General features: G+C 37.9%; 1 protein-coding gene across 2 annotated transcripts in view; it reads right to left on the reverse strand.

Annotated features, from left to right (window-relative positions):
• The window catches only part of LOC126195100 (neutral and basic amino acid transport protein rBAT-like), an 89,316-nt gene that overhangs the window by 45,086 nt on the left and 24,205 nt on the right, over nucleotides 1–20,025 (reverse strand). For both annotated transcript variants that reach the window (XM_049933566.1, XM_049933565.1), the window contains exons 5-6: nucleotides 11,474–11,722; nucleotides 956–1,626 (exon numbers count right to left, since the gene is read on the reverse strand). In XM_049933566.1, the coding sequence (XP_049789523.1) occupies nucleotides 956–1,626; nucleotides 11,474–11,722 (920 nt within the window). The remainder of the gene's footprint in view (nucleotides 1–955; nucleotides 1,627–11,473; nucleotides 11,723–20,025) is intronic.

Below are 20,025 nucleotides of genomic sequence, written 5' to 3' on the forward strand. Positions count from 1 at the left end.
AAAACTGAAATACGCAATGTGGCAGTAACACTAATCTATAAAAGCAGAGATAAGTGACTGACCTCTAACTGTTGATGAATCACCCTCCTTCTTGTGTTCTAAAAACACTTCTTTCAGGGATACAGTATTATCATAACAACAGAAAACAGGGGGTCACATTACCAAATGAGACATGAATAAGACACAGAGCGGAAACATTAGATATAGCGAGCAATAAGGTTAAGCAAAAAGTTCAGTTCAGCCTGCTTTGCACTCAGAAATCTCTCTGTTTGAGCTGACCTGCAGAAAGGTTTGCTAGAAGATCTCAAAAATACTCTCCTAAGTCAAAATCTGCAGTACAGTTAATTTCAATGAAGTATTTGCTTTAGAGAAGTGTGCAGTGAGAATAACAAATTATCTTGCAGAAATCTCTTGAGGAACCTAGGTTTTCTTAAATCTGCGTCATAATACATATACTCATTGTATTTGTCGTTAATGAAAAGAGTGAATTTATGATGAAATCTTCAGTCATCACCTACACTATTGCAAGTAAAAATAATGTGTTCTCCATCTATGAGACACTAAAAACAAGGGAAAACAAAGGGGAAAGCATAAACTATAAACTGAAATCCTTATTTTTTGAAATGGATATAAGAACCTCTGTGACAAACATTGTAAAATGGCTGTGTAGAACATGATGCTGAAGAATTTCGGAGACTGTAGACACATGGGAACATACCTAGAAAAAATAAGACAAAAACTCCACTGCTTCAAATGAACATTCTTCTGTGGAATCTCTTCAAAAAGAAGGTGATAGCCTGTCAGAAGGATTTACTATTCTGTTTTCTTTCTGTAATATTTACCACTTTTTAAGAGAGGGAACAGTTAATTAACATAACATAAGAGAAACCTACAATAAAACTGCCAGATTTCAATACCAAGCAAATGGTAGTAAAAATTTTTGACTGTATCTTACCTGCCAAATACAGGACCAAAGAAGATCTTATTAACATGCTCCTTAATTTCAGTTCCAGCATTAGCTGAAGAGATGTTAATATATACATCAACAAGATCCATATGACTTAAGACCACATGCCTCAGATTTGCATCAAAGTCCAAGGCATCGATTGCAGCCATGCTGCACATTAGTATCCTGCTTGGAAACTTATCTATCAGCTTTCGCCACCTTATTATACTGTCTGAAAAATCACTGCCATGCACAACATATTCCAGCCCTTTTAAATAAAATCCATCAATTCCTTGATTTAACCAAAACTCCACTGCTTCAGCAATTATGTCATCCTCAGCATCAGCAAAGATTGCCTTGGTGTAAGTCTCTTCATGACTTGTGTCATTATATGTAGTCACATCACTACCTGCCAACACATGAATTGCTTCAGCAACGGGGAGATCAACTACCACTGAAATATTCCTTTGGTGCAGAATGCTCACAACAGCTTGAAAGTCTTTCAATGTTCCTAATGATGGATCTATTTCAAGTAAGTTTTTTGGATGAGCAAAATGATCTGGATAATGGTCTGCAGCAAATATAGAATTCAAGTGCACAACACGAACTCCTAGGTTTTCAAGGTACTTCATGTGCTGTAACATTCCAGGAAAGTCCCCAACTCCATCAGCATTACTGTCCTGCATGAAAGAAAAAAAGGTACTTGCAGAAACATGATGTGGTAGTAACAAAACAGTGAACAAAATTCAATGAGAAAACCTGTGTATGCAATGCCAGCACTTCAGTCACAGATTGAGCTCATTAGCCATGCTTTAAAAGAAAGATGAATGTCACTCAAATATACAACATACGCTTCATGAACTGCACAGGAACGCTTTCTCTACAGAAATGATACGTTTCAAATATTTTTATCAAATTACTTAGCTTCATGAATTCTACTGGAAAAGCTCTCTCTTCGGAAACAGTATGTTTCAAATATCTTTAACAAATCACTTAAATATCATAACTAAACAATTCCTACTGGATAAAGACAATGTCAAAGTATCAGGGGACATGATATTGGACTTACGAAATTTCGTTACTCTTCTCTAGTTTCTCAACACGAAGCTCACACTATTAACATATTACAACATGCAGAATAGTGAAATATCTAAATTATTTAACTTTCTTGGTCTTAAAGAACTTGTACAATTAGAGTTTCTAGGTAGAAAGCTTATGGTTTAATTTGTCTTTGTGTGCAGGACTAGGACATAAACCTGGACCACTGCACTACTTGTACATAATTTTTAATTTTTCCTCTATGTTCAATGAGTTTTAATCCACTAAAAGAGTATAAAGATTTCATCTCAGTAACATTCCTGAGGCTGTTATTAAGATTAATTTTCCACAGTTATCATTTCTTCCAGAGAGGCAAGTTTAGCAGCCTTGGGGTAGCTCTCTAGATTTGGAGGGAAATAACTGACAAGCTGAAACTTTGAGTTGGTCTATGAGGAGTGCAGGGATATGGATTTGAGTCCACATCTGGTACATAGTTTTTAGTTTTGATGAATGTTAATGATGATATACACTGCACTATGGAGCAGGAAAAGTCATCTGTATGTTTGAATATGGTACAAAACTTTTTTTAGTTGAATGAAATGGACTAAATCTTATTAGACAGATACTCTGAGAATTACATATAAGCTGAATGAGGAAAGAGTGAGTACATTACCTACTATTTTATTAAACTTTGTATCTTTGTTTGAATGTACCAGATGGTTATAATTAAAGTGCAACTACTTAAAGATGTCTTGTATGGGTTGTAATTATTATATGGCAGCAGAACAGGGTATTCTAATTCATTAATGAGGAACTGATTTATACTTGCAAAAAAAAGAGTAAGTTCTGATTTTGGCTACCAGAACGCTAGAATGATATGTAAAAATGTTTGCACATGTAATGGAGTACAAACTGGACATGGGCAGAAAAGATCAAGAATGTGAGAAATACATAATGTTGAGTTTATTATTAACTGCTGCTTCCACTTGTTGTTCAATATGAGTACCAAAGATGTCGACAAGATGCTGCATCCATAAAACAACATGATCAACAGTTGCTCACAGAAGAGTTTCGGTGAAATCTGAGCAATGGGTTCCTGTATACTGTATTTCAGGTTAGTAGTGGTCGAATGTGTCTCAGGTAAATGGGTACCAAAAGTCCTATGGATTCAGAGCAGTTGATCTTGCAGGCCACACATCTAAAAAAACCTTTGGAGATAACAAATTCATGGAAGACTGCATTACGCAGATCTTTTAACTGGGCAAGCAGCAGGAGGCGTTGCCTCCTCTTGCAGGAAAACAGTGGTTTCCATGCAGATGCGCTCTTCCCAAGCACAAATCACATGCTGTACAAGGAAAGCTCGATAACATGTGATGTCACATTACACCTGAGAGACCCTCTGGGTGTATTCTCAAGACCAAAAAACAGACTGAGAATAAAGTTGCTCGTCAATCCACACTATACAGCCAATTATCACAAATGCAATAATGCAATGTCTCCTCATGCACAACACGTGGTTTAAGAGCACCCCAAATCTGGCAGTTCTGTGTACTCACTGCACCCTGTAGTATAAAATGTGCATCATTGCTCCATGCAATATTGCTCAGCCACATGTTATCAACTTCCATCCATGAAAGAAACTGAAGAACAAATTCGGAATGATGCTATGAATCATGAGTTTTCAGTTGTTGCACCATCTGGATATTGTATGGGTGCTTTTGTAAAAAACAGATGCAAAATTTTCTGCACTGCTTACTGTGGGATGGACAATTCTTGAGACACTGCATTAGCACTAGCAACATCAATTGCATGTGAGGCATAGTCAGTTACAGCACCAGCAACATAATCAATAACTTGCACTTGGATAGTTGGGTTGGGTTGGGTTGCACTCGGATAGGATGCCATCCTCTTCCTCATCTCCTTTAAACCATTTAATGACATCGGACCTCTCCTCAAACTTTTCAGTCAGATATACTCTCTCAATAGAGCACTGTAATTGCTCCATTTGCATAAAACAGTTTCACTAACAGTGCATGGTCTCCCTTCTTGATAGCTAGCGTAAATCAGTTCCGCATGTCTACCACGGTTCACTGCTGTACAATAATTACAGCCCATGTATGGGCTTGTAGTATATTCTTAGGTTCCTCGCTATACTAGTTCCTGAAATTTTGTGAATAGGCTTTCACGAGATAGTTGGCATCTAACTTCACGGGTTGGCAAATTCAGCTTTTTCCGTATTTCCATGATGCTCTTCTTTTGATCAAACAAACAAACAAACTTGTGATCATTTGTATGCTGCCGCTCATTGTATACGTTCAGTTTCCCCAGTTAGACCTGTCCAGGTGTGGCTTGAGGTTTCCCAAAAAAACGAATCCACAATCTTTGATACTGTAAGTCCACAGCTAAATCCACTAATTTTCTGTGTGTAATTAACTGACATTTAATTCTAACAAACATTATAGAGAGTGACACATTTTCAATATGCCTTCAATGCGCCACTGTCTTGAAAATGCATGCTTTCATGACACAAGTAGCGAAATATGAAAATTTTTTCACCATCAATGTGACACTTCCTGTCATGCTCTTACAACAAATCATATCAATAATGACATGTTTTCCAGATAACCAATGTGTTGGTGCTTTGAAACAGCATTTGTTCATAAGTTATAATATAAAATCCACCAAATATGGACTTCAACTGATTAGGATTAAGCTGTATTCTGTATAAGATATGCCCCCAATGCTCACACTAAATAGAGGTTAACCTGCACTGGTTTTGGTGCAACCATAACTACTACCTGTTCGAAAACCATCAGCTGACAGCAACAGTTCCAAGCATGTTGACTGTCTTATGTAAATCTGTGTGGGAATTATTCAAAATACATCCTGATAATTTTAAGTTAGTAACTATCAACTGAGACACGTGTTTTAATGTGTATTTTGGGGCAGCTGTGCCTAAGGACCTTGAAGTACGAGCTGTGGTTAGTCCTATCTCATATGGGTCCCACACACTTAAACAACATTTTAGGAAGGATTGCATTAGTGTTAGGCAAGCAATCTCCTTTGTAAAAAACTTGCATTTTCCCAATACCTTGCTTTACTTACAACAGTGCCTATGTAATCATTTCATCTTATGTCCCCACAAATTGTTAGACCCACGTGTTTGTATACATTAACTGATTTCAAGGGTGACTCTCTGATATTGCAGTCATAGTATTTAGTTCACTTTTAGTTGTAACTGTATATAGAACCCTACTGAGAAATTCTGAAACACTTATGAGGCTTATAGATTCCTTACCATGCTATCTATCTGACAACAAGAAGTACTGGTAATTGATGGTTTGTGGTATTTTCAATGTAGATTAAAAAGGATTCTGACAGAAACAATGATCTGGAAAACTAATTTAGCTCCCACAGTTTCATCTCAGTAATTAACTCGCCAACAGATGTGAATAAAGACAGTCAAACCATGACAATGTTTCTTAAGCTCAAAACAAAAAAATAGCTGTATTCACTGTAAAAATTGCTCTCTGATAATTATGCTCAGTTAATTAGAATAAAAAATATAGTGCCTTACAGTATGGATTCTGCTTAGAGAGAATCAGTTAGAAAAATAAATTACTCCAGAACAAAAGTTTTTAAGAACAGTTTATAAGAAGGATAAATTTATAGTGAACAAACTCCTGACATAAACTTTAATCTACTCCATTATAAATTAATATCAATATTTGAAAATAGTTTTCCTCATTACTAATCAGAAAGGACATTAAACAGCCATAACAATGGATCACTAAGGGGATTAAAGAATCTTGAGTAAGGAAAAAAGAAATGTATCTGTTGACACGAAGCAAAAATCTTACAGTAGTTGCACACTACAAAAATTACTCAAAATTGCTAATGAAAGTTATTAAAAAGAAGAAACATGCGTATTATGTCACAAACTGTAATTCTGATGCTAGTCTTGAATCTATAAAAGACATCAAAGCAATATGTTGTAAAAGCAAATCCCACAAAATTCACTCATGTGGATGTCTCACGCACTTCTCCCTCCAAAATGAAAAAAATTTCATGCTCTTTTTAAAATAAAAGATCATCTAGATTTGACAAACTGCCTATTGGCTTGTGTCTCGGGTTGTTCGGCCGATGTTCATTTGATGATTCATTAATTTGTATTAAGTTCTATGGGAGCAAACTTCTGAGGTCATCAGTCCCTAGGCTTGTACATACTTAATCTAACTTACACTAACTTATGCTAAGGACAACACACACATCCATGTCCAATGGAGGACTCGAACCTCCGACGGAGAAAGCCACACGGGCCGTAACAGGGTGCCTCAGACTGCTTGGCTACATCGTGCAGCACATCTGATGATTTTCCTTACATTTTGCCAGCACGAGTGGTGCCATTGTCAAAGTTTCACCCTCCATTGCTGGTGGTGGACTGAAGACGATATCACGGCTGCAGATTACTTGAACCTGGCGAGCCAATATCCAAGGGCTTCTCCGCAGTCATTCCTGGTGTGGTTCTCCTTTGGTACCTGCAACGTTCTGCAGCACAGGAAGCCTGGATCCGTTTACCTTGAGGCTTTCTTATTGAAGCTATTCTCGTGTTTGTGTGTTTTTCTACCTTCTCTGAACATGCAGGTGTGATAGCTCTTCTTTGCAGCCAGAACTCCTGTGTCAGCGAATTTTACTGGGTGGTCAGTCTCACACAGCGCGTGCTCTGCCATGACCGATTTCTCCACCCGCCCCAACCTGCAATGTTGCTTATGTTCTGTGATCTTGGTATTGATTGATCATCTAGTCATTCCAACATAAACTTTTCTGCATGTGCATGGTATGCAATATATTCCCAACACTGCATGTGGGTCCCTTTTATTCTTTGCCTACCTGAGACACTCTTTGACCTACTTTTTTGGTTTGTAAATAGCCTTTACGCCATGCTTGGCACCTTTTAAACCTAAGGAGTGTTACAGATATGTCAATGAGACCTACGTTGTGTGAAGCCATGGAAAGGAACAGCTCGGTGACTTCTTAAGACACTTGAACAGCCTCCATCCCAACATAATATTTACCACGGAAGTAGAAAAGGACAAAAAATTACCATTTCTAGATGTGCTGGTCACAAGGGATCGTGAAAACTTGGGACACAGTGTGTACCGAAAACTGACACACATGGACTGATATCTCCACGAACTATCAAATCACCAGCCAAGCCAGAAAAGAGGCATGATTAATATGCTCATAATGCGAGCAACATGAATATGTGAGCCGCAGTGCCTCAGATGCGAAATGCAACACCTGTAAAGTGTTCTGAGGAGCAATGGGTACTCCACAAGTTATATTAAAAGTATAACAGAGTCAAACACTCAGAAAAGTGATACATCAGAAAAAGAAAGTCGGGTACAGGCTTTCTTATTGAAGCTATTCTTGTGTTTGTGTGTTTCTCTACCTTCTCTGAACATGCACAGTGTACAGGCTTTCTGCCATACATTGCCAGACAGAATTAGCCGTATATTGTGCAAGCACAGTGTAAAGACTATTTACAAACTGACGAACGATGATCAAAGAGTGTCTCAGATAAGCAAAGGGTAAGAGGAACCTACTTGCAATGTCAGGAATATACTGCATACCATGCACATGTGGAAATGTTTATGTTGGAATGCCTGGATGATCAATCAACACCAGGATCACAGAATATAAGCAACATTGCAGGATGGGACAGGTTGAGAAATCGGCCGTGGCGGAGCACACGCTTTGCTGACACAAAAGTTCTGGCTGTAGAGAAGAGTTATCACATCCACTTGTTCAGAGAAGCTATAAAAATACATTAACAAAATAATAGTTGGTTCAAAAAATGGCTCTGAGCACTATGGGACTCAACTGCTGTGGTCATCAGTCCCCTTGAACTTAGAACTACTTCAACCTAACTAACCTAAGAACATCACACACACCCATGCCTGAGGCAGGATTCGAACCTGCGACCGTAGCAGCAGCGCGGCTCCGGACTGGAGCGCCTAGAACCGCATGGCCACCGCGGCCGGCAAAATAATAGTTTCAATAAGAAAGAAGAAAGCCTCAAGGTAAATGGAGCCTGGCTTCCCATGCTACAGTGAATGATTGTTGCAGGTAGCAAGAGGAGAACTGCACTGGAAATGACCACGAGAAGACTTTGGGCATTGGCGCACCAGCTACATGTAGATTGTGGCCGTGAGTTCAGCTCCAGTCCACCACCAGCAATGGAGGGTGAAACTCTGATAATGTCAGCCACTCATGCTGACAAAATATCTGGAAAATCATGAGATGAACATCTGCCAAAGAACCCGAGACAGAAGCCAACAGGCAATTTGTCAAAAAGTGGCCATTAAAACCTTAACAATTTTGTCATCTAGATTTGATGATGTTTCCAACAGAATACTTAAGAGTTGTCCCCACATAATAAGTAATGTCTTTTCTGAACTTGACATTTTTCAAGAGCAATTAAAGTATGCCATTATTAAATCCCTCCACAAGAAAGGTGGGAGGAGAGATGTAAATAATGAGCAACCTGTTGCACTACCAGCACCATTTTCAAAAAAAATTGAGAAGGAGGTGTACTCTACCATGGTATCCTACAATAACATCGTTAGTAGATTACAGTTTGGATTTTAAAAGAGTTGTTCAACAGAGAACACCATTTGCATATTCACTCGAAAAATGTTACAAATATTAAGTACCAGTAACACTATAGCACTGGCTGATATTATTTGTGGCCTATCTAAGCTATTTACCTTCATAAATCACAATATCCTCTTACATCAACTGAAGGTTTATGGAATAAATGCTATAGTTCACAAATGGATAAATTCCTATATAATTAATAAACATGAGAATTCCATACAAATATGTGTTTTTACAGGATCACTGGATATATGAGGCTGAGTCAAATGAAAACCTTAAATTTGTAATAACAAATCAAAATTTCGCACCGTTATCCTGTAAGTTGGTAAGTGTGTTACAAACAGTGCGCAGAATGGTCTGTAGGTGGCAGCATAGTGCAGATGCACACATATTGTCGCAGTGTCAGTATAAAGATGGGCGCCCCACTTGCGACTTGCACCAGGGAAGAACAGTGTTCTGTTATTTGGTTTTTTCATAGTGAAGGTGTGAAACCTATTGAAATTCATCTACGAATGAAGGTTCAGTACGGTGATGCATGTTTGTCACAGCAGCAAGTCTATGACTGGAGTATGAAGTTCGCAAATGGCGTGACTTCAGTGGAAGATGCTCCTCGTCCAGGTCAGGCACAACGAGTTGTGACTCCACAGAACATTGCAGCAGTTGAAGCCATAGTGAAGGAAAACTACTGAGTGACACTGAATGACATTGCAGCATGTTTACAGAGTAGTCATGGTGCATGGTTGCGCGGACTACCAAAAGAATTTTTTTCTAAAGGAATTTTTGCACTTTGTAAGTGCTGGAGGACTTGCATTGAGCATGGGGGAGATTATGTTGAAAAGTGACACAGCTTTGTACCACTTCTGCACAATAAATAATATTTAAAAAAATATTTAAAGTTTTCATTTGACTCACCCTCGTAGCTTAGACTTAGGACGTATCCATTTAATTACTTTCTGAATCCAAATATGTATACTTTTTCCATGGGTGTTTGCATATTTTGACCTTTTTGGTGAAAAAACATGCATAATACATATATAAAAAGAATTTCAAACTGACTCCATATTTTTAGATTTCCAGAAGGCTTTTGACACCTTACCTCACAAGCAACTTGTAATCACATGGCATGCTTATGGAATATCATCTCAGATACGTGACTGGGTTCGTCATTTCCTGTCTCAGTGTCTTAGCATGGAGTAATTGACGGAAAGTCATCGAGTAAAACAGAACTGATTTCTGGCATTCCCCAAGGTAGCATTATAGGCCTTCTCTTGTTCCTTCTCTTTCTAAATGATTTAGGAGACAATACGAGCAGCTGTCTTAGGTGTTTGCAGATGATGTCATTGTTTATCATCTAGTAATGCCATCAGAAGATCAAAAACAACTGTAAAATGATTTAGATAAGATATCTGTATGGTGCGAAAATTGTCAACACACAGCGGAAAGTGTGGGGTCATTCACATGAATGCTAAAAGGAATCCATCAAACTCCAGTTACACGATAAATCAATCAAATCCAAAGGCCTTAAATTCAACTAAATACTTAGGAATTACAATTATGAACAAGTTAAATTGGAAATAACACATAGAAAATGTTGTGCGGAAGGTGAAAAAAATACAGCGCATTATTTGCACAACACTTGGAAGATGCAACGGGTCTACTAAAGAGATTGCCTACACTACGCTTATCCGTCTTCTTTTGGACTACTGTTGCATGGTGTGGGATCCTTACCAGATAGGATTAACGGAGTGCATTGACAAAGTTCAATGAAGTGCAGCATATTTTGTATTATTGAGAAATAGGAGAGAGAGTGTATGGACATGATACAGGATTTGGGGTGGACATCATTAATACAAATGTGTTTTTCATTGTGGCAGGATCTTCTCATGAAATTTCAGTGAGCTACTTTCTCTTCTGAATGCGAGACTACTTTGTCGACACCAACGTACACAGGGAGAAATGATCATCATATTAAAATAAGGGAAATTAGAGCTTGCATGGAAAGATACAGGTGTTTGTTTTCTCCACGAGCTGTTTGAGAGTGGAATAACAGAGCATTATTGTGAAGTTGAGTCAAAGAAACCTCTGCCAGAAATTTAAATGTGATATGCAGAGTAGCCATGTAGATGATGTAGAGGTGTAGATGCAGATGTAGACTCAATGTCAATTGTTGAGGAATTCCAAGGACACCTAAGTCATGCCCATGGGAAAGTGAGAGATGATGCAAAGAACAAATTGGACTGTATCATAAACAACAACCCAGATTATGGATTTTTTGTTCAATGAACAAGGTATTTTGTGGTGAAAGCATGAATGAAAAAGTTGACCTGACACTGTTCATTTAAATTTGTGCCTATAACTTCTTGTGATGTAAAGAGGTCATTTTCTGGTTAAAAATATGTTGACTGGTAAGTGCAGGAAACTCACAGAAAATAATTTAGAAATGTTGTTAGTTGTTAACTGTGCAAAACGGGGAGTGAATTAATAAATCAGGAACAAAAAATTAATGATTGTGCATATTTTAATGTAGTTTTCACTTGATCATGTATTGTAGTTTGATAGTGCATGAATGCATTCATTTTCTGAGATTTTATAGCACGTGGAATTCTTATCTTTACTGATAACTAATGACAAAGACCCTAATGCTGCCACAGATTGGCTGGGCATTACATAATATGAAGATGCAAAATAATGAAACAAAATACATAAACGACACTATCACACAGTTTGAATTTTCACTATATACTTTTTGCACATGCATTCTAACACGCCCAAAGAAATAAAACATTGGTACCTGACACACCACAGTGCTGTCATAAAAATATTACTAACCATGAAAGATGCTGGGAATATTTCATAGAAAAGTGTTCCTTGCCACCATTCATGCGCCGGCTTGCAGCTTTTGGGTATGCTGACCATAATTGCAATGACAGCACATGCGGTTGCCACAATTAATGACATAGCTCCCAAAAAAGAAATACGTCGAATTATTCGCCAGTTCCAATTGAGGAATGGATAATCCTTTGCTGATGGTGATACTGCCAACTGGATAGCAGACAAAGGTGACTTGCCTCCATTTTCCTGCAACAATGAAATAAATACATGATAAAATCCAAGGAATCAGAATATAGATAAGGCTGATTGTAAAATAAAAGAAACCAAAATGCACATTTAAAAAAACGCCAATAGTGAAATACCACCTCTTTGCTGTTGCAGAATTGGCCACTGAATGATGTGAAGCTCTCCATAAAGTATAAATTTAAACTAACTACTTAATTTCTTTTCAAATAACTTTTTAAGGACTATTCCATTTCCATGCACCAAAAAACAGTAAAACATTGCTTCACTCTGAGCTTCAAGTATGAAGTTAATATTTATTAGAGCATAACATTTGGAGATGTTAGTATGTAAATAAGAATCAAAACAGTCAAAGATACGAGATGAAACCTAAATGATAAAGTATTAACATAAACAATGGAACTGTCAATTTATCTTTTTATTGATTCATCATGATCCATAGGTATTATCATCAAGAAGAATCCTCAGGTATGTGGAATAAATCAAAGGTTTCATTGACAAAGAGAAGTAACATTTAGGAACTGCATTAGTAATTAACTATTGTCACACAGCTATAACTTTATTCAAGCAACATTTCATACAGCAAAAAACTGGAACACTGCTATTTTTAAATACAGCTGCTATTATCTCAGTTTTATAAAATAGGCTGTTAATCTTTTACTTCTTGCCAGCCTGCTGGACAGTGCTATTCTTTCTTATTTCACTATGCCACATGTGCTTGTATGCAAGCTGGGAGTAGTAAATAGCTTCTTGTTTCTGTGTGGCAGGACATACCTGGCAAGGTAACGCATTACTATGCATTCAAATTGTCTATGTACATAGGCACACCAGGTATGCATGCCTTGTGGATGGAGGTACCTGGATACAGATACCTGATCATCGGGACAGCTGCCGTCTGCCTATTCATAATAGTGTTGGGTCGTGGGATCGATTCTCACTCTGTCACACATATCCCATTTGTCAGCCAGCTGTATTACACCAGATATTGTCCTTGTTGCAGCCTGAAGATGCTCACTGTAAGTGTTGAACGAGGCCACAGTGACTGATAAGCCAGGAAATGGAATAAGAAGGTGTGAGACTATGTATGTCAAGAAAACAGCTTTATTTACAGCATAATGGAGTTATGAGATAGTTCCTGCTACCTCGACTTTCACTGAAGCAGTATTTGCCTGATAATATTTGTTTATTACTAGTGATTTGTTGCCTTGTTTATCTGAGGTGTGACACTATGCTATTTATCTCATTACTTTACTCTTTGTGTTAATCTTGCAAATATTTTTAGAAAGTAGGCTGAAACAGAGAATGGTTAAGAATAGAGATCAGGTGGAAGATGCTTGTAATGAAAGTAATTCAACTGTATTGTACTGTGAATGACTAGCAAATTGCAACTCTTATGTTGTTGTTGTTGTCTTCAGTCCTGAGACTGGTTTGATGCAGCTCTCCATGCTACTCCATCCTGTGCAAGCTTCTTCATCTCCCAGTACTTAATGCAACCTACATCCTTCTGAATCTGCTTAGTGTATTCATCCTTCGGTCTCCCTCTACGATTTTTACCCTCCACGCTGCCCTCCAATGCTAAATTTGTGATCCCTTGATGCCTCAGAACATGTCCTACCAACTGGTCCCTTCTTCTTGTCAGGTTGTGCCACAAACTCCTCTTTTCCCCAATTCTATTCAATACCTCCTCATTAGTTATGTTAGAGAACCAAAAATATTAAAGGAAAATTTAAACCAGACACTTGCAGCTGCAGCAGTATCTACTGCTGACAAAAACATACAAATACCCCTTTAGCAGTGGTTTCAAGTTGACAAGCTCCTGTGGTTTCACAATCTGTGACAAAGGCAGTTAATCTGGTAGTTGACATTTCTTTGAGCAATTTTAAATTGTCTTTTGCAGGCAAGTCAAGTTCCCTGATGCGTTCCAAGTGCACATTAAAAATAATATATCAACAAGTTGCACTAAATGAAGAAATATTTTTGCTGTGTTGTATTTATAGTTTTGACACTACAAATGCCATGTTACCCCAGGGAACAGCTTTTATGAGCATCCAAGAGTTGCCAAATAAATAGAACTGCACACTGAGAAAATGGGGTAACAAGAAGGAACAGGCGGACATATAGAAGAGTACATGTAAATAATGTAGACATCACAACCCCTTAAAAACATGAAAGGTGTGTCCGCATCTGCCTCAGAAGGATAGAGATTTGCCATATTCAGTATTTGAAGGATTTAGTACAGTTTACGTGGGAACAAGGGGATTTGCCTACTACAAATTTGATGCGTGCTGAGATTCAGACCAGAGACGCAAGGTCGATTAGTATTCCAGAATGAGATTTTCACTCTGCAGCGGAGTGTGCGCTGATATGAAACTTTCTTGGCAGATTAAAACTGTGTGCTGGACCGAGACTCGAACTCCTGAGTTTGAGTCTCGGTCCGGCACACAGTTTTAATCTGCCAGGAAAGTTTTGATTAGTATTCCTTATCATTTGCAACCTGTTGTTGAAGAGAGGATTTGGGAATAGTTGAACACTGGGACAATACAATTGTCATGCAGGCCTTGGGCTTTGCCTATCACAATTATTGCTAAAAGTACATAAGAAGGAGGAAAAGAGTACTGAATATGCATCAACATGAGAGTTTTGAATAAAGTAACCATGCCAGACACTTTTGCACTCCCAAGAATTGACAAAACATTGGGCCATTTTGGCAATTAATAATATTTCTCAACTTCAGATATGAGCTGATTATCAACAGATACCTATTGCCCCAACACATCATGAAAAAACTGCATTTGTAGTGCCATCAAGGCACTAAGAGTATTTGAGGATGCCTTTCGGATACAGCAACATTTAATGATCTGTGGATATACTGGTGAGGGGATGGAAACCTTCAATGTCCCTAGTTTTTTTTACACAACATCATTGTGTTTCCCAGTTCCCTAGAGGAACACATGCAGTGACTAAGGGCTCTCCTATCGCACATACAAAATGAAAATCTCAGTCTGGAATAAGGTAATGTAAGTATTATTTTGATCAGGAGAGTTTGATCTGATCCACAGTTAACTGGCACAGTACAAGACTTCCCTGCCCTGATAACACGAAAGAATTACAATCTTTTCGGGGCTTGCCAAAGTTTCTTTGTTCTGGAATATGCCAAAACTGCCACAAAACTGCTAAAGAAGGAGTAGTATTTACAGGGACCCCTGAGTGTGAAACATCCAGTGAAAACTGAAACGAATTCTAACCCAGTCACCTGTTTTGGCACTCCCCAATTCTTAGACACACTTATACTCTCCTGTGATGCAAGTTATTGTGCCACTGGGTGTGTTCTTGTCAAGTTCATAAGGAATTTGAATGCCCTATTGGGTACACGTCTAGGCGGTTTAACCAAGGTGACCTTAACTACAGTGGAATAGAGAAGGAGCTATTAGGTCTCGTGTACAGAGTAAACTATTAAAAATGGTACTTATATGTGAGAAAGTTTAGGGGTGTGACTGATTATGCCACACTGATGTGGTTATTAAGCCTCAAGGGCTCTGGTAATGAACTAACTAGATGGGCCTAGAAGTTAAGTGAACATGACTACTCGGTGAGGCACAAGCTAGGAGAGCTAGAGCAGTAAGAGGATAAAGAATGCAAGCAAATTACAGCATTGCCCAACTTTGGAGTTGTTGATGAAGTATTTTATCGTAAAATACCACAGGACAATTGGCACGTTATTCCAAAAGCCCTTAGAGAAATAATTCTCCATCCGTTACATGGTAGTACATAAACAGGCCACTGTGAGAAGAATGCAACAAAGGCAAGCATAGTCTCACTGTGCTGGTGGCCTACTTGGTGATGTTGAAAGATAAAAATGGTCTTGTGTATCATCTGCGCAAAGGGTATAATATGTAAAACCAAAAATTCCTCTCCAGACACTTCCAGGAGGCACTACACCTTTTGACTTTGTTGTCCCTGAAATAGTGAGACAATTCCTTTTTTCAGCTCAAAATAGTAAATGTTTTATCAATTATTGGTTACTTTCCCCATTTCTTAATTATGGCTCATCTGGGGGATGTGACTGCAGCAACAGTTGCCAAAGCTTTTGTGATGTAATTCAGTTTGAATTTGGAAACCCTGAAACCATCAAAACAGATGAAGAAAGTTATTCCTTATAATCTCTTTTCATATAGGTTTGCAAATTATTAAAAATCAAGAAGGGGTGAACTACTCCATCCAAAAAGTAATGTCCAAATAGAGCGTGCCCATAAATATATTCTCAAAATGATGTCATTACACACGAATCAGATCCATACACACTGGTACAGACTGCTCCCCTGCATTGTGAAATCATAATACTAGAGAGCTTGAATCTACTGGCTGCACTCCGTTTGAGGTGGTATAGGGGTGCAAAATGCATTCATCATTCAGGTTAGATAAGTTTCCCTCAGATATTATTGCTACAACAATGAAACAGCTGCTCCAGTGCTTGAGATCTGACCAGGAAGGATACAGGCAAGTTATGCCATTGCTGTTGCTAGCCAAGTTAAATAGAGCCAAAACAACTTGAGACTTCCAGACTACAAGCCTTGACAATAGGTGTTGCTTAGGACTAAGAAGCTCATCCCTCTTAGGGAAGGGACTTACAAAATGTTATGACTAACCTCATGAGACAAGGCAAAAGGAAGGAAGATTAGCATTTTAATGTCCTGTTGGCAATGAGGTCATTAGAGATGGAGCACAGGCTCAGACTGGGAAAATATGGGGAACGAAATCGACCATTCCATTTCAAAGGAATCGTCCCAGCATTCGCCTTGAGTGATTCAGGAGAATTACAGAAAACTAAATCAGAATAGCTGGAAGGGGATCTGAATCACTTTCTTCCCAAATGCAAGTCCAGTGTAATAAATGCAGAAATATAGCTGTCAGGCAGTATAGTCATGGAACACTTTGACTGACTGCAACTTTATCATAGACAATATGGCAGTGACAAACAGAAATCAGCTTGCACCGCACTCAAAACTCAAAAAACAAAGCCATGTGCCCTGAAGCCACACACTAGGTGGCAGTGTGTTTACGTGCACCTCTATATCACCTTCGTTCTAAGGACTGAGCAGCTATCAGGTGTGAGAGATAGAGACTCAGATAGTTATTGTTATGGTTTTTATTTGATGAATATGTCCCTTTTATGTTTGATGCCTGTAGTGAATGGAATCAATAATTTTAGCTTTATCATACAATGGTCAATATAACAAATGACTTTGCTTTAGTAAATGTACTAGTACAGAGTTCAAAAGAACACAGTATAGCTTTGTGACAACATACACACATTAGTGGAAATGTTGGAGAAGGATGTGATGCCAAGCAATACTTCTGCAGTGGCAGCCATGAGAAATGACAGCCAACGAGACTAAGCTTTCTTTCAACTAATGGGTTTTTTGTAAAGGAAACGGCAGTTTGAATTCTGATCTGCTAGCAGGAGTAATTTACCAACAGCTACACAATAATACAGCCACTTATAGTATTCTTGTGATTTCTACAAAGCCTTGTGTAATACAGTACTTTTCAGTGTATCCACTGCTTTCCTCTTGGTCTGGGAGGGTACTTAGTTGTCCATGAGATTTCATGATAATACCAACATCCTATAGGCATAATAAATGACCCAGATCCATGTGCTCCTTGAGCTGAACCTTGACTCACTGATATCAATTATAACCAGGTAATCCCTTTCTGCTGCAGCGCTATCTTTTGTTGAGGATGGAGGGAATTGTGAATTGTGTTTTATTCATCTCATAGCGTACATTTGCAATCCATTTGGTTTGTGTGCAGGAGAAATGTCAAAAATTTATAACACAGTTACAATGATTTTTACATTAATAAATAATAACACTACAATAAATAATAACACTATAAGGATATTTCTTGGAATATCTAACACATTGTATCCAGTGCAAAATTTCCAGTTTGTCCTGCGTGAATTCGTACACTGAGTAATAACACTTCAGTGTCAGTACCTCATATAGCTTTCTTTTAAGTGAACCTAAATTCATTTGCATCAACTTGTTCCCTTTTAATTTATTCCCTGGGCATACAGTTTGAGGCAGTGGGTAGGGAGCATAAAATTTTCTTTGTTTCTAGTATCTTTTCATGGTTTCCCTCACATAATTCATACCTGGTCTACAAAAATATAATAATCTCATATATGTATAAGGACGGCAGAGTTAATATTTTAAGTTTTCTAAATAATGGTTGACATGGTTATTTTTGATTTGCAGTGGACATATTTCAAATGATTTTTTTCTGTATTTTTTAGTACCCACACTATGTTTGTCGAGTTACCACAAAAAACAATATACTATACCTCATAAAGGATTTGAAGTAGCTTGTATACAACACTTTTCATGTGTCCATGTCAGTAGCAGTTTGCTGTTTGCTGCAAATGCAAAGCTGCTCAGTTTGTTTGCCAGGTATTCGATGTGTGCCTGCCAGCTCGAATTTTTATCTACATTTAAACTTAAGAATTTGACTGAGTCAACTTCTTCCATATCTTGGTTGTTGTATACAATCTTAATCTGCTCACATTTTGACTATTTGGTTTTGAACTACATCACGTGAGTCTTAGATACGCTTAGATTCAACCCATTTAGCTGAAACCAAGTTTCTAAGGTACTGATCACAGATCTGGGAATTTTTTCTGAATCCTGATCTTCAACTAAGACAGAAGTATCATCTCTAAACAGAACTGATGGGGGAGCTGATATTTAATGGTAAGTCATTAGCATAGAAGAGAGATAGGACTGGGCCTAATATGGAGCCTTGTGGAACACCCTGAGATAATTTTTTTTTTCAGTCAGAAAAATAATATGAGCCATTTGAAGATATGCTAACTCTTTGCTTTTTGTTGGATAAGTAGGACTTCAGCCGTTGTAGGGCACTGCCGCTAATGCCATACTTTTCAAGTTTGTAAACAAGCAATGCATTGTTTACAGAATCAGAGCTTTGTGAGATCACAGAAAATTCCTGCCACCTTATTTCTCTTGCCTTAATGATGTACTTATTTTCTCAGTGAAACTGTTCCCCTGATGAAAACCAGATTGATTGTCTAGAATAACAGAATACTTTGCAAAGAAAATTTGGATTTGTGCAACAGCAAGTTTTTCAGACATTGTAGATGGGACTGGGAGAATCAAGAGAGGATTATAATTTCCCATGATCTCTCTTGATCCCTTATTGAAGAGTGTTTTGACTTCAGCATATTTCAGTACTTCTGGGAAACAGCCCTCTTCAAAACATAACCCAACTTGTCAGTGATACTATTTTCCCAGACAGCCACAATTTCACGTAAGGATTGGTTATCCAACAGTATTTCTATTTTCTACTACAGTATAACTACTCCCGTTTTTGATTGTGAAACCAAAATCCTTGGTTTTAACAACTGTATTTTGTTGATTGTAACTGATTTTTACATTAATGTCAAGCCTACAATTGGGCTAGTTGAACCAATGTCAGACAGATTTTTTCCAACCAATACAATAATACCTCCAAGGTTTTTCTATAACTATAAATATTTGTACTACACTATCTTTCTGGTTTTCCACTGAAGAACACAAAACAGATGCCTCAGGCAGTAGAAATCAATGGGAATATACACAGGTGTTTCTGAGTGGAATTTCCAACATGTATTCATTTGCTATTATGCATACCAAGCTTATAAGCGCACTACAAGCTACTGTAAGCTCAGAGCTGTCACCAAATCAGCTGGCTTCAAACACCACTCCTACACATGCAAGTGTCATATGTCACTATCAAGCTATTGTACCTCATTCAAGCTCATCTCTTCTGCCTTTGCTATGCATTGTTGTAAAATCTCTAGCTGCCACAGACTCCCATTTCACTTTCGCATTTTTTCTATTTGCTATTTTAAGTCTTGAAAAATCCTATCGATGTTATTAATGAAGGAATTATCTTCCTTTTTGATCACATACTTGTGATGAAGCAGAGAAATTACTAGACCAATATCCCAGACTCACATTGACAACCACTTAGGTAGAAGGTTATTAACAAAACTGTTTTGATACGCCAAATGTACTAAGAGTCTCCACACTTCTTCTTATCATTTTGAGAATCTTAATTTAGATTCTCTGGACCTGAATGTGTATCACTGTATGTCGTCTCTCCTGTTAGTGTGTCGCTAATTAATTAGTTTGTGATATTACTGTAGATATTAAGCAGTGAGATAGATTTGTTTTAATAGTGATTATCACCAGCATATAACAAGTTTCTTGTGGTTGCCATTTTTGCAGCAGCTGTATGCAAATTGCAGT

This window comes from Schistocerca nitens, chromosome 7, assembly GCF_023898315.1.
Source record: "Schistocerca nitens isolate TAMUIC-IGC-003100 chromosome 7, iqSchNite1.1, whole genome shotgun sequence".
Classification (NCBI taxonomy): Eukaryota; Metazoa; Arthropoda; class Insecta; order Orthoptera; family Acrididae; genus Schistocerca; species Schistocerca nitens.